This window comes from Hippopotamus amphibius, chromosome 4 (genome assembly GCF_030028045.1).
Source record: "Hippopotamus amphibius kiboko isolate mHipAmp2 chromosome 4, mHipAmp2.hap2, whole genome shotgun sequence".
Taxonomy (NCBI): Eukaryota; Metazoa; Chordata; class Mammalia; order Artiodactyla; family Hippopotamidae; genus Hippopotamus; species Hippopotamus amphibius.
Window position 1 is genome coordinate 45,228,405 of NC_080189.1, and position 27,612 is coordinate 45,256,016.

The 27,612-nt window shown below is 37.4% G+C and overlaps 2 protein-coding genes across 6 annotated transcripts in view; both read left to right on the forward strand.

Moving 5' to 3' along the window:
- RP9 (RP9 pre-mRNA splicing factor) overlaps positions 1-27,612 on the forward strand; it is a 150,542-nt gene that overhangs the window by 30,036 nt on the left and 92,894 nt on the right. The gene's annotated exons all lie outside the window — the stretch shown is intronic.
- The window catches only part of NT5C3A (5'-nucleotidase, cytosolic IIIA), a 38,965-nt gene continuing 23,173 nt past the window's right edge, over positions 11,821-27,612 (forward strand). For 2 of the 4 annotated variants that reach the window (XM_057732109.1, XM_057732112.1), the window contains exon 1: positions 11,944-12,078. Coding sequence is in view for 1 of the 4 variants with exons in the window: in XM_057732105.1 (XP_057588088.1) it covers positions 11,941-12,078 (138 nt within the window). In the remaining 3 variants the exon portion in view is untranslated. Of the gene's footprint in view, positions 12,079-27,612 lie in introns of all 4 variants that reach the window. The other 2 variants (XM_057732105.1, XM_057732108.1) reach the window with 2 other exon arrangements.

Here is a 27,612-nt window from a genome sequence, read left to right on the forward strand (position 1 = left end):
AGCTCCATAAACACTCGGCCTTCTCCACTTCCTATTCTTTCACTCACTGCAAATCCAGATTTTGTAACCATTATGCCCACTCATCCACCCTCACCAAGGACACTAATGAAACACTTGCTGCTAAATGGCATGGAAACTTTTCAGTTCATATCACCAAACCTCACCTACCAGGTACCAGCCTAACTGGTTGCCTCTGCTGACCCTTGTTAAAGTGTTTTACTGGCTCTCTTCCCAGATTTCTCTCTTTACGGTTCATATTCTCCAGGTTTATGGTCATAAGTTTTTTTTCCATCTTATTCCACTGTCTCGCTCTGCATTTTCACCCATTCTCAGGACTTCCAATACAACTAGCATACTGCTCACATCCAAATCTCTATCTCCAATCTCTCGACTACACATTTATATCTCAACAGAAGATTTGTGCTGTTATTATGCAAAAATGAAGTGTTTTGTTATCTGTAATAAGCTCCTTTCTACCACTGAAGAATTTATGCTAATAAGGTGAGTAGAGTGGGGGCCCTAAATAACTCAAGGAAGGAGGCTGGTCACCAGAAAGAGCAAACTTGTGATTGAAGAGTGGGAACTTTCAGCCCCACTTCTCAACCTCTGGGGCTGGCGGGGAGGGGAGCTGGAGATTGAGTCCAATAAAACTCTCGAACCCCGCACTGTTTATTAAGTACCCAAGAAATGTTAGTCATTGATGCTGTTTCCTTTTCATGGTTTTTCAAAAAGCAACATTCAAGAAAAAACAAATATTCTTCAGTGTGTGATGTGCAAAATGGTTCAACAACCTGTTATATCCATATCACAGAAAACAATTCAGCAATAGAAAAAAATGAAATATTGATGCACAAAATAACAGATGAATCTCAAGGGCATTATGCTGACTAGATCAGTGGTTTCCAGTGGTTAAGTTTGGGGTGAGATTGTGATTATAAAGTGGTCATACAAGGGAATTCCCTGGCGGTCCAGTGGTTATGACTCAATGCTTTCACTGGCAGGCCAGGTTCAATCCCTGGTTGGGGAACTAAGATCCCGCAAGCCTTGGTGGCTCAGTCAAAAAAAAAAAGGGTCATGTAAAGGAACTTCTTTGGGGCAAAGGATCCTGTTCCTGGATCCTGTTCTGTATCCTTATCCTGATTTTGCCTGACAAAATTTTTTAGAACTATATTCCTACAACAAAAAAAAAGTACTTGTGAAAACCGATGAAATTCAAGAAATATGTATAGTGGACTTTATGTATTGTACCAATGTCAACTTCTTTGTTTTGTAATTGTGCTGTGGTTATAAGATAAAGTTGTAAGATGGTATCATTGGGGACTGTGTGAAAGGTACATGGGAATTCTCTGTACTATTTTTTGCGACCTCTATGGGAGTCTAAAATTATTTCAAAGTGAAAATTAAAAAAAAATAACTGGAAAGAAAAAGAAAAATACAGGAGGGAGGGAAGGAAAAGGAAATATACCTCCAACCAAGGTATCTTACTAAGAAAGAATTTAGATTTAAAAAAAATATATTGCTGAAACTGAAGAAAAAATACGTAGCAGATAAATAAATTTATAATGAATTTAACATATGTGAAAGAGCTTCTAGAAAAAGATTTGCATCACTCATTATTGCTAATTGCATTATCTAACCTTACAAATCAGCCTAGGATTACACTTCAAATCTGGCAGCCAGACTTAAAAGCAATAAACCCTCTTATTATACTTTTATTGCTTTTGTTTAATTTGAGAGGGAAGTTACAGTATTTAATAGATGCCATATATTCTCATATATGTACTCCAGAAGCATAGGAATATTGTAACATGCCATACTATTGGACAACCAAATATACATCATTCTCTTGCAGCCCAGATCAGAATGTTCTCCAGCTTCCCAGCCTGAAATACCACCTAGTCACTCTGAATGCTCTGATGACCCAGAATCAATTTAGATATTCTCACATTTTTCCTGGACCTGCTTCAAATCACATAGGCTCTCTTAGTATAGCTACAAAGTGGAACAAATTTCCAAACAAGGTTTAAAAATCATGTGGCAACCAAGCTACCAGTTCAAATGTATTCCATGACAGTAGCAAGGGTAGATACAAAAATAATAGTAAATAATTAAGCCATTAGAAAAAGTAAATAAGGCAAGTCAGAAATGAACTGAAGTTAAAAAAAAAAAAGTAAATGAGATGAAAATTTAAGTCCACATGTCTGTTGATCCTACTTAAAACTTCATCCATATTCCATCAGGTTATCATTTGGTGTACTGTTAAGTTACTATTGGTTTCCTTCAGATACAAGAAACTAATTCTCTAACCCATAAAGGGCTATAATAGTAATTTGTATTCAAAAGAAAGATGAAGGAGAGTATGATCCCTGCCTTTCATCCATCCATCCAGACCCAATCCCTGGCATATTGCTAAAATGTAACAATATGCTTTCTTCATTCAATCAACAATTTATTTATTGAACACCTACTATGTACCAGGTACAATTCTTTATGTGTAATAACTTTTTTTATAAATTTATTTTATTTATTTATTGCAGCCAATAAATGGGTCTTCATTGCTGCACATGGGCTTTCTCTACTTGCTGCAAGCAGGGGCTACTCTTCATTGTGGTGCACAAGCTCCTCATTGTAGTGGCTTCTCTTGTTGCAGAGCATGGGCTCTAGATGCGTGGGCTTCCATAGTTGTGGCACATGGGCTCAATATTTATGGCTCACAGGCTCTAGAGCACAGGCTCAATAGTTGTGGTGCACGGGCTTAGTTTCTCCGTGGCATGTGGAACCTTCCCAGAGCAGGGCTCAAACCTGTGTCCCCTGCATTGGCAGGTGGATTCTTAACCACTGAGCCACCTAGGAAGTCCTATAATAACTTTTTAAATTCAGGATCTTGGTCATGAGGTCTTAAGATACAAAGCAATTGACACATACACATTTGGAAATGTATTACATCCTGTAGCTACACACACTCTACCACCTTTTGTTACTGTTGTTGTTATAGTTACTAGCTCTTTTTATTTTTTTAGATTCCACATATGAGTGATATCATACAGTATTTGTCTTTCTGTGTCTGACTTATTTCACTAAGCATAATATCCTCCAAGTCCACACATGTTGTTGCAAATTTCAATATTGATGGACACCTAGGTCACTTCCATATCTTGGCTATTGTAAATAATGCTGCCATGAACATTGAAGTGCCTGTACCTTTTTGAATTAGTGTTTTCGTTTTCTTCAGATATATACCCAGTAGTGGAACTACTGAATCATATGGTAGTTCTAGTTTTAGTTTCCTAAGGAACCTCTGTACTGTTTTCCACAGTGGCTATATCTACTTACATTTCCACCAACACTGCACAAAAGTTCCCTTTTCTCCACATCCTTGCCTACACCTAAAGGAACTAGAAAAAGAACAAACAAAACCCAAAGTTAGTAGAAGGAAAGAACTCATAAAGATCAGAGCAGAAATAAACAAAATAGAGCCTTAAGAAAAAAGTAGAAAAAGATCAATGAAACTAAGAGTTGGTTCTTTGAAAAGATAAATGAAATTAATAAACCTTTAGCCAGACTCATCAAGAAAAAAGAGGGCCCAAATTAATAAAATGAGAAATGAAAAAGGAGAAATTACAACCAAAACCACAGAAATACAAAGGATCATAAGAAACTACTACAAACAGCTATATGACAATAAAATGGACAACCTGGAAGAAATGGACAAAGCCTTAGAAATGTACAATTTCCTAAGACTAAACCAGGAAGAAATAGAAAATATGAACAGATCATTACCAGTAATGAAATTGAATCAGTAATTAAAACAAACAAACAAACAAAAAAACCTCCCAAAAAACAAAGGTCCAAGACTAGGTGGCTTCATAAGTGAATTCTACCAAATATTTAGAGAAGAGTTAACGCCTATCATTCTCAAACTATTCGAAAAAAAATTGCAAAGGAAAGAATGCTTCCAAACTCATTCTGTGAGGCCAGCATCACTCTGATACCAAAACTAGACAAAGATGTCACACAAAAAAGAAAATGTCACTGGTGAACATAGATGAAACATTGTTAAAGTCCTCAAAAAAATATTAGCAAACCAAATCCAACAATATATTAAAAGGATCATACACCTTGATCAAGTGGGGTTTACCCAGGGATGCAAGGATTTTTCAATATCTGCAAATCAATCGATGTGATACACCACATTAACAAATGAAGAATAAGAAAACACATGATCATCTCAATAGATGCAGAAAAGGCTTTGGACAAAATTCAGCATTCATTTATGATAAAAGAAGAAAAAAACCTCCAGAAATTGTGTATAGAAGGAACATACTGCAACATAATAAAAGCCATATAAGCCTACAGCTAACATCATAATGGTGAAAAGCTAAAAGTATTTCCTCTAAGACCAGGAACAAGACAAAGATGCCCACTCTCACCACTTTTATTTAACATAGTATTGGAATTACTAGTCACAGCAGTCAGACAGGAAAAAGAAAGAAAATGAATCCAAATTGGAAAGGAAGAAGTAAAACATCATTGCAAATAACATGATGCTACACATAGAAAATCCTAATAATGCCACCAAAAAAACTTCAAGAGCTCATCAATGAATTCAGTAAAGTTGCAGGATACAAAAATGTGTTATATTTCTATACACTGACAAGGAACTTTCTGAAAGAGAAATTAAGGAAACAGTCCCATTTACAATTGCATCAAAAAGAATAAAATACCTAGGAATAAACCTACGTAAGGAGGAAAAAGACCTGTACTTGGAAAACTAGAAGTTGCTGATGAAAGAAACTGAAGACAACACAAACAGATAGAAATACATATCATGTTCATGGATTGGAAGAATTAATATTGTTAAAATGACCATACTACCCAAGGCAATCTACAGACTCAATGCAATCCCTATCAAAATACCAATGAAAGTTTTTACAGAAATAGAACAAATAATTTAAAATTTTGTGTGGAGACACAAAAGACCCCAAATAGCCAAAACAAATTTTTTTAATATTTAATTTATTTACTTGGCTGCACCAGGTCTTCACTGTGGCATGCAGAATCTTTCATTGCAACATGCAGATCTTAGTTGCAACATGCAGAATCTAGTTCTCGGACCAGGGATCAAACCTGGGCCTCCTGCATTGGGATCATGGAGTCTTAACCACTGGACCACCAGGGAAATCCCAGCCAAAACAATCTTGAGAAAGAAGAACAGAACTAGAAGAATCATGCTCCCTGACTTCAGACTATACTAGAAAGCTACAGTAATCAAAACACTGTGGTACTGACACAAAAATATATACACAAATCAATGGAACAAAATAGAGAGCCCAGAATAAACCCACACATCTGTGGTCAATTAATCTATGACAAAAGAGGCAAGAGTATACAATGGAGAAAAGACAGTCTCTTCAATAAGTGGTGCTGGGAAAACTGGGTAGCTACATGTAAAAAGATGAAATTAGAACATTTTCGAATGAATTGGGAGATTGGAATTGCCATATGTACATTACTAATAAGAAAAAAATCAAATTGTACACCTTAAATGTATGCAGTTTATTGTATGTCAATTATATCTCAGTAAAAGTCCTTAAAAAATTTTTTTAAAAACATTTTCTACCACCATATACAAAAATAAGCTCACAATGCAATAAAGACCTAAATGTAAGACTGGAAACCATAAAACTAGAAGAAAATATAAGTGGGACACTTTTTGACATGTCATAGCAATATTTTTGGGGGATAAATCCAAAATAAACAAATGGGACCTAATTAAAATTAAAGGCATTTGCGGAGCAAAGGAAACCACTGACAAAATGAAAAAGCCTACTGAATGGGAGAAAATATTTGCAAATGACATTACCAATAAGGGGTTAATATCCAAACTATATAAACAACTCGTACAACTCAGCATCAATAAAGAAAACAACCCAATTAAAAAATGGGCAGAAGACCTGAATAGACATTTTTTCCAAAGAAAGTATACAGATGGCCAACAGGCACATGAAAAGATGCTCAACATCATTAATCATCAGAGAAATACAGTCAAAACCACAACCTCACACCTGTCAGAATGGCTATCATCAAAAGACCACAAATAAATGTTGAGGATGTGGAGAAAAGGGAACACTTGTACACTGTTGATGGGAATATAATTTGGTACAGCCACTTTTTTTTTTAATGTGTGTAATAAGGACACAACATGAGATCTCTCCTCTTAAATTTTTTTAAAGTATACAATATTATTAATTGTAGCCACATGTGGTACAGCAAATCTGTAGAACTTATTCATCCTGCATAACTAAAGTTTTATAGCCATTGCACAGCAACTCCCTTGTCTCCCTCCCCTGGACCCTGGTAAATACATTTTAGTCTCATAAAAAGAATTGTCTGTTTTAGATACCTCATATAAGTGAAATCATGCAGTATTTGTTCTTTGAAACTGGCATATTTCACTTAGCATACTGTCTTCCATATTTATCTTTGGTTTTACATAGGACTGAATTTGTTTTTAAAAAAAAATACTTCAAAGTACATATAATTTATTTTATTTATTTGTTTTGGCTGTGTTGGGTCTTCATTGCTGCGGGCGGGCTTTCTCTAGTTGCAGAGAGCGGGGGCTACTCTTCATGGCGGTGCATGGGTTCTAGGCATGCAGCCTTCAGTAGTTGCAGCACTTGGGCTCAGTAGTTGTGGCGCACGGGCTCTAGAGCACAGGCTCAGTGGTTGTGATTTGGTTGCTCCGCAGCATGTGGGATCTTCCCGGACCAGAGACCGAACCCATGTCCTCTGCATTGGCAGGTGGATTCTTAACCACTACACCACCAGAGAAGTCCTTTCTTTGTTTTTTTCTAGTAAGTTCTAAAGGCAAAGTACATCAGAAAAAAAAAATCTCTGCCATTAGGAAGGTTATTCTAGCAGGAAGAGAGACACAGTAAGCATAATGAATACATTCTACACTAGTAAGTGCTGAGGTAAGAGTAATGGGGATCAGAATTGGCCAAGCTGGAAGGACTGAAATTACACATAGGCTGGCCAGAGTAATGCTCACTGAGGAGGTGACTAGAGCAAATATTAAAAGAAGATAAAGGAGGGTACAGGAATACATATAAGGCCCATCGTGAGGACTTTATCTTTTACTATGAGTGTAGTGGGGAACCATTGCTTTTGAGCAAAGGGGTGATATGATTTGATGTACTATACAAAGGATCACTAAGGATACCATGTGTGGGGAACAGACTGTGAAGGATCATGGGTAGATTTCGGAGGGACAATTTTTTAGAAGGCTACTGCAATAAGCCAGTCAAGAGATGATGGTAGAATAGACCAAAATGGTAGCAGTGGAGGTGAGAAGTTGTCTGATTCTGGATATATTTTGGATCCAGGTGGTATGTGTGAGAGAGAGGTCAAGGATGACTCCAAAGTTCTGACTTGAGTAACTGTACAGATGAAATTCCATTATTGAGAGGGAGAATACAGTGAGCAGCAGAAGTTAGGAAGGAAGGTATGACAAGTTCAGCTTTGTACACATTAAGTGTGGATGTCAATTAGACATCTCAGTGGAGGTTCCAAATAAAAAGTTTGATATACCTACTCAGGATGCAACTCTGGGAAAGAGAGTAATCAGAACACACATGATATTTAAAGTCATACAACAGAAGATCTCTTAGTGACTGAGGTATAGAGAAATGAAGAGGCAAAAGGACTGGACTGTAGGGTGCTGTAGAGGTTAGACAGAAGAGGAGTCCACCAGAAAACTGAACAGGGGCATCTAAGGAGATCAAAGGAAACCCAGGAATGTTATCTGGAAGGAAGAGGAAAAAAAGTGTATCTAGGGAACTCCCTGGAGGTCCAAAGGTTAAGACTTCCCTTTCACTGCCGAGGGCACAGGTTCAATCCCTGATGAGGGAACTAAGATCCCACAAGTGGTGCAGCCAAAAAATAAAAAATTTAAAAAATTAAAAAATTAAATAAAAATAATACCATTGTGACCTATTTTTTGTTTTAAAGTGTATCTAGAAAGACAGAGTAACCAGCTATATCAAATGCTGCTGACCCTTTACAAAGAATGAGGACTTGGGGGCATACACTCCATTTCGAGACACAGCCAAGGACAGGAATCAATAGGCTAATCAACAAGTAAATGATCCTTTGCACACAGTCTGCACCAACCAGTTCAAAAAGAGTCTCAAGGAGAGAAAATAGGAAGGGAAGATCTGCCCAACATCTGAAGAGGTCTTACTGTCCCCTCATGCAGACAAAAGAGAAAACCTCATGGGCCCTGCCTAGAGAACATATTAAACACACAAGCAATGGTGAAAGAGAAGTTTTCTTCTTCAATCAATGCTATTGAATGATATATACAAAATCAAAATGCTTAGATAAGAGACATGGCTTCTGTTTGAATTTAAACAACTTCAAAGAAGAAGTAATTGTTCAGGTAAAAATAGCTGTAATGTGACAAAGGCCTTGAACACCTTCATTAGTGAAAAACTCTGTCAAGTTGCTAGAATGAAGAGAAAAATGTCTCCTATAAGCAAAACTAACTTTCCAACATTGTCTATAAATGTTCTAAATCAAACAATAATTTCTCATGGACTTCAAACATAAAATTGAAGATCTACTTCAGTTGACAAGATAACATTAACAAACTTTAATTCCTTGTTTTCTCTGTTCTGTCAGTTCTCTTTAGCCACCCCTCCCCCCATTTGTTAACTCCTTAAAGTCCCTTAAAGCCCCCCAATCACAATTTAGCTCCTTGCTACTCAAAGTATAGTGCCCAGACCAAGAGCATCAGCAGCACCAAAGGGCTTGTTAGAAATGTGGAATCTTGCCCTCACCCCAAGCAACACCCCCAAGTGGTTCACATTCACCCTAAAGTTTGAGAAGCGCTGGTTGAACTGACACTTGATTGCCTAAGTGAATGGTTCTTCATAGCAGGACTTCCCTCTTTTTCCTAGGACCTCTGCCAAGTTACCTTCCAGGACATAAAAAAAGACCGTTACCTTTTTTTTTTCTTTTTTCTTTTTTTCTGCTGCGTCGGGTCTTAGTTGCAGCACGCAGGATCTTCGTTGAGGCATGCAGGATCTTTCATTGCAGTCACGGTTTCTTTGTTGCGTCACGTGGGCTTCTCTCTAGTTGTGGTGTGCGGGTTTTCTCTTCTTTAGTTGTGGCACACAGGCTCCAGGGTGCATGGGCTCTGTAGTTGTGGTGCTCGGGTTCCAGAGCTTGTGGGCTCTGTAGTTTGCAGCACTCGGGCTCTTTTGCTGAGGCTATTGAGCTCAGTAGTTGTGGCGTGTGGGCTTAGTTTCCCTGCAGCACGTGGGATCTTAGTTCCCTGACCAGGGATCGAACCCGCATCCCCTGCATTGGAAGGTGGATTCTTTACCACTGGACCACCAGGGAAGTCCCATGACCATTATTTTCTAATCAAAGAGCTTTAATAGCTAAAAGGTGTCCAAAATCATTTGGTTTTTTTCCTTTTGCGGGATAAGAAAGCAAAGCCAAGAGATATTACATGACTCCTCCAAGCATAGCTAACGGCAGAACCTTGCTTCTGCATACTTTCTTCCTGCTCTTTAGTGTCTTGTGTGCTGTCACCATCCCACAACTTAATATCCAAAGTAATGAGACAGCAGGTGTCAGTGGTGTGTTTTTAGTTTTGCTTTGCATTGTTTTAATTTTTAACAGGAGTGTTAGTAGATCTTAAACCTACATCCAACAAATGGCTCTTTCTCACAGGAACACTACTTCAAACCAAGGCCAAGCCAATTATCCTATCAGAGCAAAGTGTTAGGTCCTGCATAGCAAAATTCATAAATTTATATCAAATTCCTGCATATCTCTCCCATGGTTCCTGCTATCCCAAGTGGTATCATGCATCATTATGGACAATTTACTGGGAAACAAAGATATAAATACTTAAAGAGTTAAAAACAGCAACAGAGAAGCCAAATAGATGGGCTGGTAGAAGCCATCATGTGTTTCCCAGTTCTGCAAAGGCATTCATGCACTCAGTGGTTAATTCCAGACTTTATTTTCTGACCAGATGCCTGCTCAGGTGAGCTCTATCCCACCTTTCTAAGAACTTTCTTTCCATAAATTTCTCTTTAAGCAGAACACCTGTCAGGGGACCCAGGGCTGGAATGACTAGAGCAAGAGTGGAGAATGCAGAGAAAACAACCCTTGCTACTCCCTCTCGTTCTCCTGCTCTAACTTCTCCCATGTCCTGGGCAAAGAGAGGGCCTCACCAGGTAGCATCAACAGCTCCACAGAGTTGGCTTGATCCCGCCAAGTAGCTCTGCTGCATCCCCTTCCTGTCATCCCCACATCCCCTTCCTGTCATCCCCAGAGAAAAGCAGGGGAAACTGCATCGATTCCTTGAAAGAGACCAGGCAGGTGAGAACAAGTCATGCCACTTACAAAGAGAAAATGATGGAAGAGGCGATGATTGATTGAGATGTAGCAAAAAAAAAACGGATGAACACCTGCTTGCTCCAGCTTAACTTCAAGTCATCTTTGCTCTGTTATCATAGCAATTTTTTATGTGTGGTATAAAACACATAACATAAAATTTACCAACATAATTTTTAAAGGTACAGTACAGTAGTGTTAACTATAGGCACATTGTTCTGCAACAGATCTCTAGAATTGTTTTCATCTTGCAAAACTGAAACTCAATACTCAGTTGAACGACCTCCCACCCCATTTCCTCTTCCCCAGACCCCACAACCACCATTCTACTTTCCAAGAGTGACTCCTCATACAAGCAGAATAATGCAGCATTTGTCTTTTTTTGTGACTGGCTTATCTTAGCATGATGTCTTCAAGATTCATCCATGTTGTCAAATACTGCAGAAGTCCCCTTTTTAAAGGCTGAATAGTATTCCATTTGATGTATATACCACATTTTCTTTATCCATTCATCTTTTGATGGACATTTAGGTTGTTTCCACATCTTGGCTATTATGTATAGTGCTGCAATGAACATGGGAGTGCTTAAATTTCTTTGAATACCTACTTTCAATTCTTTTGGATATATACCCTGACATGGGATTGTTGAGTCATATGGTAACTTTTTCTTTAATTTTTTGAGGAACCTCCACACTTTTTCCACAGTGGCTGCACCAGTTTACATTTCCACCAACAGTGCACAAGGATTCCAGTTCTCCACATCCTCACCAACACTTTTAATTTTTTTTTTTTTGTTTTGACAATGGTTGCCTTAACTTCTGTGAGGTGATATCTCGTTGTGGGTTTGATTTGCATTTTCTTGATAATTAGTGATATTGAGTATCTTTTCATAAGCTTCTTAGCCAATTGTCTATTCGAGTTTTTTGCCTATTTTAAATGGATTGTTTTTTGTTGTTGACTTACAGTTTTTAACATAATCTGGATATTAACCCCTTATCAGATAAACGGTTTGCAAACATTTTCTCACATTCTGTAGCTCACCTTTTTACTCCCTTATTTCCTTTGCTGCACCCTGCAGTTTGTCATAGCACTGCACAGCCAAGCTACTGCGCAAGTCAGATAGCTGAGCCCCGATGCCTTCTGGGGGTTGTAGTCCTCAGTGTCAGCGGAGGGTGGAAGGCCGAGGATATTTTCTGAGTGATGAGAGGAATCAGATTTCTACTGAGCGGGCCTGGTCCTCATTAGCAGAGGCAGAATTAATTCAGTTCCCCTTTTCTGTCCTTGAACAGTTCCTCCGAGCCAGGTTCTGAGAAGATCCGGGTGCCCACCTTGGCCTCCCACGCAAGTCCGTCGCTCCTGCTCTCTCAGGCTTCCCGCCTCTGGGCGCTCGTGGGTGGGGCCTTCCTGGGGGCGGGGCTCGCGCAGGCGGGGCGGGGCGTGCGGGCCTCTCCGCGACCAGCGCTTCCGAGGCCCGCAGCCGCCCGGCGACCTCTTCTCTTGGTCAGTGAGGCGCAGAAGGTCCTCTCCATGGACCGATCCGCGGTGGCGAGGGTGGGTGCGGTGGCGAGCGCCAGCGTGTGCGCCCTGGTGGCGGGGGTGGTGCTGGCCCAGTACATTTTCACCTTGAAGAGGAAGACGGGCCGGAAGACCAAGATCATCGAGATGGTGAGCATGGGGGTCTGTCGCGCCGAAGCGCTTGAGGGGCCGCGGGTGGCCCGTCCAGCCTCGCCTTCCCGCGCCGACCGCTGCTGCAACGGGAGGGGCGCAGAGGGGACCCGTCCGCCCCGCGCGCGGTGACCCCGCGGGCCCGATGACTTGGTCCGGACCCTCGACGGCAGCGCTCGGCTTCCCGTGGGCTTTGTGATGTCTCCATTTGAAACAAAAAAGGCAGCAAATAGGGGATTCGGAAACTAGCTGCCTCCCGCTGCAGAACGCGTTTCTGAAGAAATAAACGGAGCTTTCTGGGCCGATGTCTCCTCTTTCCCGCATCCCGCGTCAAACCGTTGTAACAATCCAATTCTGATAGAGTTTTATTTTGCACCGTGGCTAGGATGAGTTCGATTACGACAAAGTATAACTTCTCAGTGGTTAATTAAAGGAATGCCAGTTTACCCAGTTGGAGTTCAGAATAGTTTATTTTGTATTTGAATGTAATTCTTTCTTGTCTCAAACTGCCGGGAAGTACCTTTGTGTTCATTTTTGTCCCACCAAATCTCTTACGTAACGTTTTAGAAATTTATTTCCAATTTTATTGTAAGACAGGGTTTGAAGAATTGCATTTAAGGTACGTTATAAGCAATATTTGTTACAAAGTTGGGGGTGTTTTTAGTATTTTGTGTTTTAATTAGAGCCCACTCATCAGGACAGTTTTCTCAGTGAATTGCATTCTAGTGTACTTACTGGAGTGAATAATCCCGTGTATACTCCGAATAATGTACTACATGCTGAACTTCTGGGGTCAAATATTTTTGACAAATCAGTTGACAGTTTACTGCTGTGCTAAATAATATCATTTTAGGTTCATGTACTTGGAATACTTGGCTTCAATCATATGTTCTAATTAATCAAAGAAACGATTTGTCCCGTTGTTTGCTATAGGCTAGGTTGAATACAGAAATATTTTTCCGTAAATAAAAGTAAAAAAAAAAAAAAGTTAATTCCCACGTATCTCATATGCCAATAGTTTTGTTTGTTGCTAGGATTACATTAGTCTTGGGTTATTATTACATAGCCTTTTCTCCATCTCTATAGTCATAGCAGCAAATGTTTTTATCTCAGAAATTTCGATTTATGTTGCTGTCCTGCATGGAAAATTTCGGTGGCTTCCTTTTGTTCCAAACCAAAATGTATACTATGTGGGGGAAAAACCCACATTGCCGTGCCATCTTGTATGTACTTAGACTGTGGATTGGTCTATCATTTCTCCTCTAAACCGATTAGAGGTAAAAAAAAATCAATACTTTCACAAAATTCACAATGAAGCCATTATAAGAACAATTTGCCATCTTTGTGAAATAATTAAGGCCCATTATCTGTAGTATAGACATCAGTCAGTCTTAATACATCATATATTAATTCAGGCATATAGGGACAAGTAGTTTTGTGGCTACAGCGTAATATACAGATATGTACTTGGAAGGAAGAGATAGGGAATGTGACAAAGAGGCCAAATTGTAAAGGAATCTTGTAAAGCCATTCTAAAGGGTTTGCCCTTTATTTTGTAGGCCGTGGGGGGCCATGAAAAGTTTTTAAACAGGATGGTTGCATGTTCAAAACTGTATTTGATAAAGATTACTTAGACAAGATAGGGTGAAAGGGGAGAGCCTGGAAAGAAGGAAGTAATATAGGAGGATGTTGGCAGTATTCCTTGTGAAAGATGATTTGGGCCTAGACTAGGAAACGAGAGATCAGAGGATAAACATCTCCGAGATAAAATCAACAGGACTTAGTGGCAGTACAAATTCTGGACTCATACAAATCTAGTTTGAATCTATGCTTTCTCATTTATCAAGCTGTGTGATCTTGCGCAAGTTATTTAACTTCTCTGAGTCAGTTTCTTCATCTATTAATTGGAAGATAGTAATGCCACCTACTTCGTGGGGTAGTTGTGAAGATTACATGAAATAACACAGTGGACATAATTGCTATCATTTGTGAGCTTATCATTATTTATGATCATTAAATAAAGAGATAAATCACAGGGGGGATTACAAGCTAAATGGTGATACTGGCTACATGATGAGCCAAGATAGTAAGGGGGAAAAAGTGAGGAGGTGGGGACAGTGTGGAACAATAAGTTCACATTGTCTATTTAGCCAAGTAGGAATGTCCATAAATTAGTTAAAATAAGTAAAGTGCTTTGAAAAGCATTTGTTGTTATATATTGGCTCATAGTAATATACAGTATATACATGACCTGTTATTATTAGCAACAGCAACTGAAAATGTAGCACTGGAGTTGAGAAGATAAATTGGGACCAGAAACAGTACTTTCTCAAATCTCTAGCCTCTTGGCAGTAATAGTGGAAATGGTTATAATTTCTCATCCATAACTTTGCAGCAAGATGAAAAGAGAAACTTGAGAATACTGACATAATGGGTGTTCAGGAAAGAAAAGAGAGATCTCAGAGGTGGGATAACAGGACACATTTCCAAAAGAAGGGGCAGAGTCAGCAGTGTCAGTCTACACAGATCAGTCATTGGGCTGAAAGCCTTGTGAATTGGACAGCCACAAGAAGAACAATGAAGTGAAGAAGACCAGAAAGTTATTGTTAAGTGCAAAAATACTTGTGCCTTCGGTCTATGTTTTGTTTTGGTTTGGTTTTGAATGGTTGGCACGTGACCATGTTGGCAGGCAGAATGGCAGTGAAAAAGAGTGCTTAAAGAAGTGAGAGAGCAGGAGAGGGAATAATCAATCAAACTGAGTTCCAGAGGAGATACGAAGGCAGGGGATAGAGAGAACAGGTGAACAGATGCCTTTTTAGAGGAGTGAGGAACATCCCTCTCTATGAGTGTACACTTGTTCCTCGCTATCCATGGGGGATTGGTTCCAGGACCCTCTTGGATACCAAATTCCAGGGATGCTCAAGGCCCTTATATGTTTTTATTTTTTATTTGAATTTTATTTTTTTATTTGGCTGCACGACATGGCTTGTGGGATCTTAGCTCCTGGACCAGGGATGGAACCCGGGCCCACAGCAGTGAGAGCGCAGAGTCCTAACCACTGGACCACCAGGGAATTCCCTCAAGGCCCTTTTATAAAATGCTCTAGTATTTACTTATAACCTATGCACAACCTCCCATATACTTCAAATCATCTCTAGGTTACTTCTAATACCTAAGACAATGTAAATGCTATGTAAATAGTTGTAAATACAATATAAGTGCTATGTAAATTGTTGCCAGTGAGCAGTAAATTCAGTTTTGCTTTCTGGAACTTTCTGGAATATTTTCCCCCACATATTTTCAATCCTTGGTTGGTTGAATCGTTGATGTGGAACTCACAGATGTGGATGGTCAACTGTACTACTCCCTGATTTATAGGTGCTTATTTCTGCATATTTTAATTTACATTATGTCTTCTTATTTTCAGCCTTACACTAACTGCCTCTGATCACTTGGTTCTTTACATCTATCCAATTGACTTAACTTCTCCTACTAAATGGCACCTCTTTCCAATTTTTATATATCAACTGTTTTCCTTTTTTTTTTTTTTGTATTACCAGAGTGTATTCTTATATTACTTATTTTTCTTCAATAGAAAACTAATTCCAAAAAAGATGAGCTATTTTAATCTTATTCAGTTCTTCTCATATCTTTTATAAAATTCTCCCAAAGTAATTGGAGGAAGGGAGTCAAAAAGTACAAACTTACACTTATAAGATACTTAGGCACTAAGCTTGTAATGTACAACCCTAGCAAACACTATGACTATAGCTAACACTGCTATAGGATATATAAGAAGGTTAAGGGATTAAATCCAAAAAGTTCTCATCACAAAGTGAAACACTTTTTTTTTCTTTTTTTGCTTTCTTGTTGTATCTATATGAGATGGTGGATACTAAGTAAACTTACTATGGTACTCATTTCACAATGTATGTATGTCAAACCATTATGCTGTATAACATATTTATAGTGACGTATGTCAATTGTATCTCTATAAATCTTGGGGGGGGATTCTCCCAAAGTAGAAGCATCTAACAAATGAAATAAAAGGGAAGTACAAAACCAGAACAAATGTATAGTCTTAACACTACTCCCTAAAGAGCAACAAAGAGGGTAGAAATTATTTGGACAGCAGAAATAGGGGGGATGGAACTGTCACTTGAAGCTCCCTAACCAGTTAAAATTGTCATTTCTAATTTAAACACATCTCATGTATTTATGGCTTTCTTGTGAACATCAGCAATTACTCCTTAAATGGCTGATGCTGTTTTTGAAACTTTAGTGTGTTTCCTTCCTGGAGATAAACTTCTAACAAAAACTTCTTCCTTTCTTCTAAAGATAATAACAGATGTTTTCTGGGTACTATCCTAAGTGAAAAGCCCCCTATTGAGTCTGTATTTAGATATATTTAGAAAAGGGAGGGGGGAAAACGGAGATTTAAACAACTGCTTCAGTGGATCAACTATTGACACTATATTCCCTGAACTCCTGTGGTACTTCCTGCTGATTTCTCATAATTTAGCAAATTGTACACTCTTATATGTTTACTGTAATGTATGCTCTTGAAGGGTCTGGATTGGTGCATAGTTCTTTGTCATCCTTTTTTATTAATTGCACTTGACTAAGAGAAACAGAGACCCAAAATTAGTGGCTTTATTAAACAGTACAGATTTTTTCTCATGTAACAAGAAGTCCAAAAAATAGACAGTTGCTGGGGTTACTTAGGGGGTACAAGGATATGAAGAGGTCTCTGAAATGTCCTTGGCTTTCCTCATGGTCACAAGATGGCCCTTGTGGTCCTGGCCAGCATCTCCATCTTCCAGGAAGCAGAAAGGAGGAAGCAGGGAGGAGGATACTTATTCAATAAGCAACACTTTCTCCTTACATGTTATTAGAGGGAACAGTGTCATATGGTCACACTAACTGTAAGTGAAGCTGATGAAAGTTTGTTTTTTGTTTGTTTGAGCAACTTGCCACCCTCTGACAAAATTGAGATTCTGTTAGTAAGAGAGGAAGGTGTATATTAATTAGGTAATTAGCAGCTTACCGTGCTACACTATAATGCCTGTTCTTTTTTCATATCATTGACCATTCAGTAAATATTCAATATTTGATCAAATGAAAGCACATGTATATAATATTACTGGTGGTCAGTCAGGTGGTGGAAAAATAGAGCATTCCAGCTATTACAAGTACTTGGTTATACAGCAGTGGAGAATACAAATTCTGAATATCTTTGATCTGTCCACCCCAAGAGTAAAGATTTATTCATTCACACCTGAAATATCTAGATCTTAAATAGTTCCTGAGACATGGCCACTGCCTTCACACATGCTAATGAGATTTAGAAGCTGATCTCCCAAATATGTGTCATAACTAGCTTAAAAGCTAAAGTTCTAACAGTATTTCTAGAATGAATGAATGTAAATATTGTTAGAGAGAGATTAACAGAAGGCTTTGTGGAGTTCAAAGGAACAGGAGATGACGCTGGGTAATGTTTGATGGATGTGGTGGTAGTTGAGGGGTAGCAATCATGATTGGTCCAGTTTGAATAAGATATATTGTAAAATAAGGAAAATACATCAAACAACACTGGCAAAGAATATATCCAAGGTCATCTTGAATCTCCAAGTTTGCAAGTATGGAAATGTTTGTACCAGGCATATGATTTTGTCTTTTCAAAGCACATTTGTCATGTTTCCTGTGTGTTATCCTCACACAGCAAGTTAACCACATTTTCAACTTCAGTGAAAAGTTTGATCTATCTGATGAGCCATTTTTGTTAGCTAGAATAGTTCCTGAAAATTAGTTTTAGCTTTACAAATTGTTTTTTGCTTATTCCTTTTGTTGTGAATTCATCTACATGACAGAGCCACCCTTCAACCAGATACTAATATTTTTAATTTATTCAAGAATTTTGTTTTCTGGCTAAAAGCCATCATATCCTTAGATCCTTTCGCTTTCTTCATTTAACAAGACGGTCAGGTGATTCTGGACTAGAACCATTGAAGTAAACAATTCAAATTCTTGCCCCCAGCAAAGTTACGAATTTCACAAGTCACAAAACTTTCAAGTTAATTGCTCATGAATAGTTAAAATTGGGGTTGCCAGAAATTGCTGTGTGAAGAAGGTAATGCAGAGTGATGAGGATATAGAAAATGAGCACTTTCATTTACTCTGGAGGTGGAATACATTGGTTAAATAAATAATAGTGCATAATTAAATTATGGTGTGTTTGTATAATAAAATATTGTGCCGCTTTGAAAACAAAAAAGTAAATATGAATTAACATTTTAAAAAACTCAAAAGATAGTAACTAGGGGAAAAAAGCAAGTTGTAGGACAGTTGTGGTTCCAAGAGAGATACACGCGTATATGCTTGTTATTGGAAATTCTTGAGAAACTATACTAGAAGCTGTTTATAGTTGTTGCCGGTGATAGACTTGGGAGGATGAGACTATGGAAGAAGCCTTCAACTTTTTCATCATTTAAAGTTTCATAGTGTTTGAAATAACATAAGCACGTATTTTATATATTTTTAAAAACTGGTTAATTAAAAGCAATAACAGTTTAAAAAGTGTGTGTTGGGAGACCACATTGTAGAAGCATCTTTATTATCAGGTGTTAGTAATTAATTTGCTAACGAGCCTTTGAGTTTGCTTTTCTAAACAAATAGGATCTGGAATGCGTTTTAGTATGAATAACCTGGTACCTGAGGTACACTAAATTAGTATTACTAGAATCAGGAGGAGAGGAGTGTAGGGGAGGAAAAAAGAATTTTCCCTCCACCCTTCTAAATTCTTCACTGGGGACCCCACAACAAGACAAACTAACGAGAAAAACAAATAGTAGTTCATTAACCATGTACATGTGAGCAATACCAGGGGAAAATGAGTAACTCTTGGATGGCTTAGAATTATGCTATCTAAAGCTAAAGACAAAAAGAAGGGTGTGGGAGGCCTGTTAAGAGGTGTGGAGGAAGAAAAGTATGGTAAACTCGACCAAGGGTTGATATACAGGCTTAAGTGCATTATTCATTAATGTGTTTCTTATGCTTTAGTCATCCTTCTCTTCCTGCCACAAAGGGAGACACACAGTTGGAGATTTCCTTTATAAATGTAAATTTCTCTTACAAAAAGGTAATTTCTACTCTGTTTTCAGAGCTTCTCCTGGGTCTGCTGTTTCTCTGAAGTAATCATCTCAAAATAATCCTCATGCCAAAGAGGTACACGTTGGCGTGGCAAACATGCCCCTCTGGAGGAGCAGGAGTTAAAATAAGCCTGGAGTAAAGAGAATGACTGCTCTCTAGACTGCTATGGGAGCGGTTGAAAGAGCAGGACAGAAAATTGACTGATTGCAGAGGTGAAATAGGATTTGACAGGGAGTGGAATTTGTAACCCCAAAATTGCCTCTGTGGCATAGGATTATTTTAGGCTGATTTTTTTTTTTTTAAACAGCTGACTCAAGAGGAACTCTGAAAAGCAAACAGAAGTTACTGTTTGATAAGAGCAATTTCCCTTATAAGTATAAGGGAAACCTCCACTTGTAGGGGTGTCTCCTCTCTGTACCAGGAAGAAGGCAATAACTGAATCTGTAGAAGCCCTTAAAGGTCTTAACTCCACATAACAACCATACTACCCTTGTTTGCTGAACTTTGCCTGAACATCTGACTGCCCAGCATCTTTTATCTTTAGCTAGAGATGGTATTTAAGGTGATGGCTTAGGCCATTTTGGGAGTTAACTCAGTTTTCCTGGGTATCTTCCATGTATACAGGAAGTATACTGTATATGTTATTCAACTTGTTTTCTCCTGTTAACCTGTCTTTTATTACAGGGAGTCTCAGCCAGGAACCTAGAATGGTAGAGGGAAAGTTATTTTCCCTCCCCCACAGATTTTATAATTTTGCAAAGCACTTTGGGTTATCCTTAATTTTTCATAGCTGTTTGAACGTTTCCTCTAATTTATGCTCAATCATTTCCATATATTCCTCTTTTACTTGTTTTTTGACCTAACTATTGAATTAAGCATACAGAGAATCTGAAATCCTATTTTAATCTTTATTCTCCTTTTAATTATAAGTTGTAATTTGTATCTTTATATAATAACTTATTTGAAATCTAATGTCATGAACCTTACCTGATAGGTTTTCCCCCCTTAAAAACTAGCAGTCAGGAAAATTACACAATTCTGTTTTTCTGTCAGCAGGTGGCAGACTTCTCCCTCTGTTATGGCCCAGAGCTACATTTCTAATTACCTTTCTTGTTAATACACTTTTATGTTTATTCTTTGTTGCTTAAACCTGAAGAGGAGTAGATATGCCACCCCAAAATGTGCGGCTTGGGCATGTGGATTACTTGGCGCTGAAGGCAATCGAGATTCAACAGACTCAGGAAAAGCTTTTTACCTCCTCAAGTACCTAAAAATTTAGAAGGCGGTCCTGTACCAGAAGAGAGCTATTACCAGAGATCACATTTTTCATCCAAGATTTGTTTACCAAACATTTGCTCTCCCGCTCTTCCTGTGAATTGCCTTCCTTGCCTTTGAAGCCCCAGACCCCTACCTCTTTCTCCTTAGCTCCGTATGGTACCTAAGCCTCCAATGCCTGAGTGCCTTTGGGTCTCATATCTCTGTGGGGGCTCCTGTAGGTACGAAATTAATTTTTTTTTCTGTTAATCTGTCTTTTTAGTACGGGGGGGGGCTCTCAGGCAAGAACCTAGAAAGGTGGAGAGAAAATTATTTTTCCTCTCCTAGAAACCATTAACCTGTGAAATTTAAATCAAGTATGACAGTATTTGCCATTACCTATACAGATGTAAATGCCATTTGTCTATTTTTCTCAATATATGTTCTTCATTTTCAAGGTGCTAATAGATTACAGAGTGGTTCAGCAGTTGATTGGAGGATTGCTTAATTTGTTTGGCAAGTTCCTGCTTGTAATTAGGTGGAAGTAGATGGTCATAGGTTTAACATGATGTGGGTTCCTGCAAGATCCTTCCTGCCTCTGTTGTGTCTCCTCTGAAGCCTTACTTCAGATGTCCTACTCAGAGTCTGGGTTCAGAATACCACCATCAGAAAAGTCATCTTATTATAAAGTCTTCCCCCGTGAACAGTTTGTCAGTTTATCTCGATTTCTCTGTCAGTTACACTATTAGCATTCTAAGGGAATTAGACACTCGATTGATTTTGATAGAGGGAGATGGGAAAAGTTTGAGAACCTAACCTAGCTTTATAGCATAGTGAAATGTTACAAAAAAGAAACCCACTGAAGTTCCCTAAAATAAAAAGGGGCTACACCAGCATTAGAACTAGAAAATAATTAGAAACTGATTTGTATTTGGGTTAGTTTGGCACTGCCCTGTAATCTTGTAACCAGGGAAAAGGAACTAATATTTTGGAGTGTCTGCTTGTGTCTGAGTTGCCCTGCATGTTTACCTAATTTCATCCTTAAGACACAGTACAGCTGGTAATTATTGTAATTTTCTGTCAATTTGCTTAGGAACTATAGCTAGTAAGTGGAAGAGCCAGCATTGAGTCTCATTGTAGCTCTCTCTGAAGCTTGTGAGTTAAAGCATGCTTCCAATTGGGAATGAGCATTACTTCTATAGTAAGGTGTTACTCTGCTGCTGATCTTTAATAATTTTGTCTTTCTAAGCTAATTAAATATTTTGTCTTTTGTGCACATCTGTGTACTAGGCATGATTTTGTCACGTGTTCCTTGTTTTGGCAGGAGAGGGAAATCCATCTACTGATCCATAATTATTGTTCTATTATTCTTTGCATATTAAAAATATTGTGGTTTATCTAATAAAGATACACAGTATTTTCTTTCTTTAATAAGTTACGTAATCTGTGATCTGAACACTAAACAATCTTATAAGCAAATGAGGTCATGTAATAGATGTTTGAGTTTAGTAGTTGTTAAATCCTGGGTTCAAATCTCAGCACTGCCACGTTAATTGTTAGCCCTGGACACATTCCACATTTGTAAGCCTCAGTTTCCAGTTCTCCAGAGTGGAGAAGGTTCACCTAAAAACTCTCCTGCTCCCTGTTTCCTTCAGGGTATTAGAATGCTCTGTCTTTGTATTTTTCATTTCACTTGTTTTAAATAATTACACTTTGGGAGAATCCCAACAGTATACTATTCTAATATCTACCTGGGTTGTCATTAAGATTAAAAAAGAAATTGTCAGTGGTTAAGAATCCGCCTGCCAATGCAGAGGTCATGGGTTCGATCCCAGCTGCAGGAAGATCCCACATGCCGCGGAGCAACTAAGCTCGTGTGCCACAAAAAAAAAAAAAAAAAAAAAAAAAAAAAGAAATTGTATACATACAGTGCCAAATTATTTTTACCACATGCTAGTTACGTCAGTAAGTGTTCATTCTTTTATCTTCTTTCTTCTGTAAATAAACAAAGCTATTCTTTTCCCAACTTTATTTTAGACATGATGTTCTCATATAGTATGTTCATATTAAGTAATGCATTATCTCTAAACAGTGTTCTACTTGAGCCCTCAGATTTGAGAGGTAATAACTGGTTTTGTCATAAATCTTTCTTAAAGTTAAAAAAATTGGGAATGAGAGATGTCCAGCATTATGCCAAATTCTGAGTAGCAGTTTTTAACCTGAGTACCTAGCACTCTAGAAAACAGAGCCTAATCCCTGCATGCCTGCTGTCATAATTGTAAATGGTTCAGCTGACCTGGATAACACACGTGGAGGCTTGGCATATATCATATTTTCCAGTTTCTGAGATTTAGTTTCACTAACATTGTACAAGAAACATGAGTTATTATAAAGGATAAAGCTATATGCGTTTGACTCACTTTGGAGTCCCCTTGTAGTATACTTACAGTAAGCAAAGATCATGTGATTCATTTTCAATTTCAAAAAATTAACTCATGGGGTCCACAGGTGTGGATTTCCAATCATTTGATTCAGCGTTAGGGGAGTTTTGATGATTAAACACTCATGAGTACCTGAATTAAGATCCAGCTTTTTACAAAGAATTTCTCCATTTTTAATTATTTGCCTATTTTAAACTTAATTTTCCCTTTGATTCTTTCCATTTTATTTCTGATATATGCTGATATAAAATTAGTAAATCTAGATAAGCAAAAAAAGTAATCTGCAATTTTCACCACCTAAAAAACCCCCATATTTTAGTAAATGTATTTCTTTCTCTTTCTATGTATATAACTATTAAGTATCACTTTTCCCCAAATGAGATCATAACTATAACACTTTTTAATAAGATTATTCACTTGTTTATTTCTTAGTAATAAACTTATACTTATTTTGATGACTATATTACTCTGGTATTATATACGGATATCATTATTTAGCAAGCTTTTCATTGTTGAACATTCAGATTGTTTCTCACTTCTGTTATGATAAATAATGGATCGGAGAACATTCTTGTAGCACCTGTGCATGTCCGTGATTGTTTAAATGAAATTGCTGGATCAAAGCCTTTGAATGTGCTGCCAGGTTACCCTCTGGAAAGGTTGTACCAATTTATATTTTCACCAATAGTATATTTAAGTACGTAGCTCCGTGTTTTCCTGGGAGTAGGTATCATTTTTTTTTTCTCATCTTTGCCAAATGATAGCTTTTTTAAAAAGTATTAATATTTCTATTACTTTTGAAATTGAACTTTTAAAAAAATCGGCCATTTATTTTCTTCTTTTCTGAACCATCTGAGTTCTTTTTCTTGATTTGCAAGGGCTTTTATAAAATGATTTTTAACCATGAGAGTATGTTAAAAATGTGTTTTTTCAAGTTTTTTTTGTTTGTTTCACTTCCATTTTTGAGTAGTCTAAATTAACCCTCCTTTTCAAACCTTTAAATGGTTTCTTTAAGCCAATGTACTAATTCTTTAGACTGTTTTGCTGACCTTAATTTGCTCATGACTCCTCATTTACACATTATGACTTCATTCGATAGCCAGAGTAGGAGGAGAGTATAGCATATTGTTTAAATAGTTTGTATAACTTACTCATTAGTTTACCCTCCCAGCCAAAGAATGAGGAAGACTACTACAGAAAAAATAGTAAGGTATTATGATTTTGCCCCAATAGATAATTTTCATTTTACCTTCATAAACAAGACTTAATATATGCCATGTCCATTTCTTCTAAAGATGTAGTAGCATTATACACACGTTCACTTTCTTTTGTTTTGGAACATGTAACTTTTAAAAAATACCTTTGTTTTCTTCTAGGTATAATATATTATTCATTATAGAAAATTTAGAAAATACCAAAGACTATGAAGAAGAAAATATAATCACCTGTGATCCTGTCATTTCTCTGTGATAACTATTAATTGATCTTTGGAATGTGTTTGATTCAGCCATGTTAAATGAATATTACACTATCGAATTTAGTTTGTTACTGGTTTATCATTTAAAACTTTTGTATGTGTATTCATAATTGAAATTAGGTATGTTTTCTCTTTTTGTCTCTTTTTGAGAGAGATTTGTTTCAGGGTTTTGTACTAGCTCATAAATGGAATTGGATAGTTAGCTTCCTTTTCATGTGTTTTAGTTTATCTAGCATGGGAGCTATCTGTTAAAGTTTGAAAGCGCTCACAAGTATAAAGACCACAAAGCTTTTTGAAGGTCTAAGTTCTAATAAACTGATTTTTCTAAGTTCTGTTCTAATGAGCACACATTCCATTGTTCATTTTGGTTTGGTTTAGTTTATTGAAATATAGTTGATTTACAATGTTTGGTTAGTTTCTGGTGTACAGCAGTGATTCGGGTATATTTATATCTATATATCTTTTTCAGATTCTTTTCCATTATAGTTTATTACAAGATAAATATAGTTCCCTGTGCTGTACAGTAGGACCTTGTTTATTTTATATATAGTAGTTTGTCTGCTGTTCCCAAGCTTCTAATTTATCTTTCTCCACACCCCTTTCCCCTTTGGTAACCATAAGTTTGGTTTCTGTGCCACACATTCCATACTGAATGTAATATATGTTATGAAAACTTTTCTAAGATTAAATTAATGACTTTGGTTTACTATACTGAGTTTATAAATATTCAAAGAAGTTTTGAGAGGGTTATATTTTGTGTTTTCTTCCGCTTATATACTTTAAAAACTTAAGTTATCAACCACTGATATCATCTATATAATTTCAAATAATTCTTTGCCACAAGTTATTAGTTTATGAACTTGAATCTCTTTCAGTAATTTTCTTCATTGTTTTCTTACCTTACTGCTTTTTCGGGGGGGCATATTGTGTCTTCGTTGCTGCATACGAGCTTTCTCTAGTTATAGCGGGGGAGGGGGACTACTCTTCATTGCGATGCATGGGCTTCTCAGTGCAGTGGCTTCTCTTGCTGCGTTGTGGAGCGCTGGCTCTAGGTGCACAGGCTTCAGTAGTTGCAGCACGCTGTCTCAGTAGTTGTAGCGCACAGCCTCTAGAGCGCAGGCTCAGTAGTTGTGGCACCTGGGTTTAGTTATGCCAAGGCATGTGGGGTCGTCCTTGCCCAGGGATCAAACTCATGTCGCCTGCATTGGCAGGCAGATTCTTAACCACTGCACCACCAGGGAATTCCCCTTATTACTTTTTAAATGAGTTTATTTAGCATAGCAAAAAGAAGGGATAGTAAGTTAAGTCTTTGAACTCCCCTTTTAGGTATACTAGATATAATACATCAATAATAAAAGCCATTAATAGCATAACTTTTTTTTTTACCATTTTTATTATAACCCATATCAAAATAGCAATCCTAAACAGTACTGTTTGTTTTCAACACATAGAATGCCAACTTTGTGACGTGGAAGGAGTCCGAAATTAAAACAAAAGTTTTTCTTCTTGTTGCATTTCGGGCACAGAAATCCAGATATAATAAAATAGGAACAATAATTTCAGTGCTAAGCATCTTGAAATATAAAAACATAGTATGTTTGTAGGAAAGACTTCATTTATCGTATTGTCTTACATCCAGTTTTCTTGAACTTGACCTGCTTATTGCAACATAAATGTCATTTTCTCTAAAAGAGTTTACAGAATATATTACTTTTTCAATAAGAAAGTAAAAGCTACAGACTGTGTCCAAGAGCTTCATTTGAGTTTCTGAAAATTAAGTTACTCGATCCTAGATTTTTGCATAGAGTTTTTAAGAAATGCATTGAGATTAAAACCGTAGATTTTCCTCAGTTTATCTATACATGTGTAAATTCATAAATGCAGCAATCAACTTTGCTAACAGTCACCTAATAGGATACATTTTTAAAATTATTTTAAATGAGAAAAAGACATGAGAAAATCTTTACTTGCCTTTCATTTTCCCAACATATAATAATTGTTTTCATCTGTTTTTGCTCCTTAAACATTTTTTAAATTATAATTGCTACAAACTTTTTTTTAAATATTTGTTTTAATTGATATACAGTTACATACAGTGAAATGCACAAGTCTTTTTTTTTTTTTTTGGCTGTGTTGGGTCTCTTTTTTCCTGTGGGCGGGCTTTCTTTAGTTGCAGTGAGTGGGGGCTGCTCTTCGTTGTGGTGCGCGGGATGGGCTCAATAGTTGTGGCTCACGGGCTCTAAAGCGCAGGCTCAATAGTTGTGACACATGGGCTTAGTTGCTCTGCGGCATGTGGGATCTTCCTGGAGCAGGGATCAAACCCGTGTCCCCTGCATTGGCAGGCGGATTCTCAACCACTGCGCCACCTAGGAATCCTACTCCTTAAACATTTTAAACCATATTCATAGAAGCATTTATATCACTTGGGTTCAATTTTATTTTGAACAGTCTGTTGAAGTTAGTTGACTGTTGTCTTTTTCAGAGAAGTTGTGAGAGAAGTTAAATGCCTAGACAGGTGTTTTGCATGTTTAAAAAAATGATCTATTTACATCATGCAACAATTAGCAGGAATAAGTTTTGCAACAGTCCTTATAGAGAGTGTTACATCTCACCTCCTATTGAATTGTCTTCCTTATATGGCGTTATTGTTTGGTTTAGAATAACTTCCTGGGGTGTCAGTCAAGTTCAGGTTAGGTTTAAAAATACATTCCACAGAGGAATGATAATTGGATTATGGTAAATTAACTGTGAGTTAGTAGTTGAGTCATAGATTGGATTATTGAGAAATAACTATATACCACAGGTTTTATGTGGGATTATGAAATGATTTCTTTCATATACAACTATTAATTAATGTAATACCTTTATTCCCTTTACTCCCTGACCAAAGATTAAAGGCAAAATCAATTAATAAGCTATTAAGATTTAAATTGATAGCTTTTCCTGTGGACTTTTTTGTTTTTTAATTATTTCAAAATTTTGAGAAACTTGATGACAAAATATGAAGTGATCATTTTTTGCTTTTCAAGTTAATTGAAAATTGACAGTATCTAAAAGTTGTAACAAGTTACTCAGAAGTACAAATTAATATCCCTTTCTCCATTGATAAAGACAGCCAGTTTTAGTGTTTATAAGGGGAGAAAAATCTGCCAAATATTTGAGTCCTGTATGATTCTTTGCTCTTTGGCATATCAATTTCAGGTTTAGAGTTTG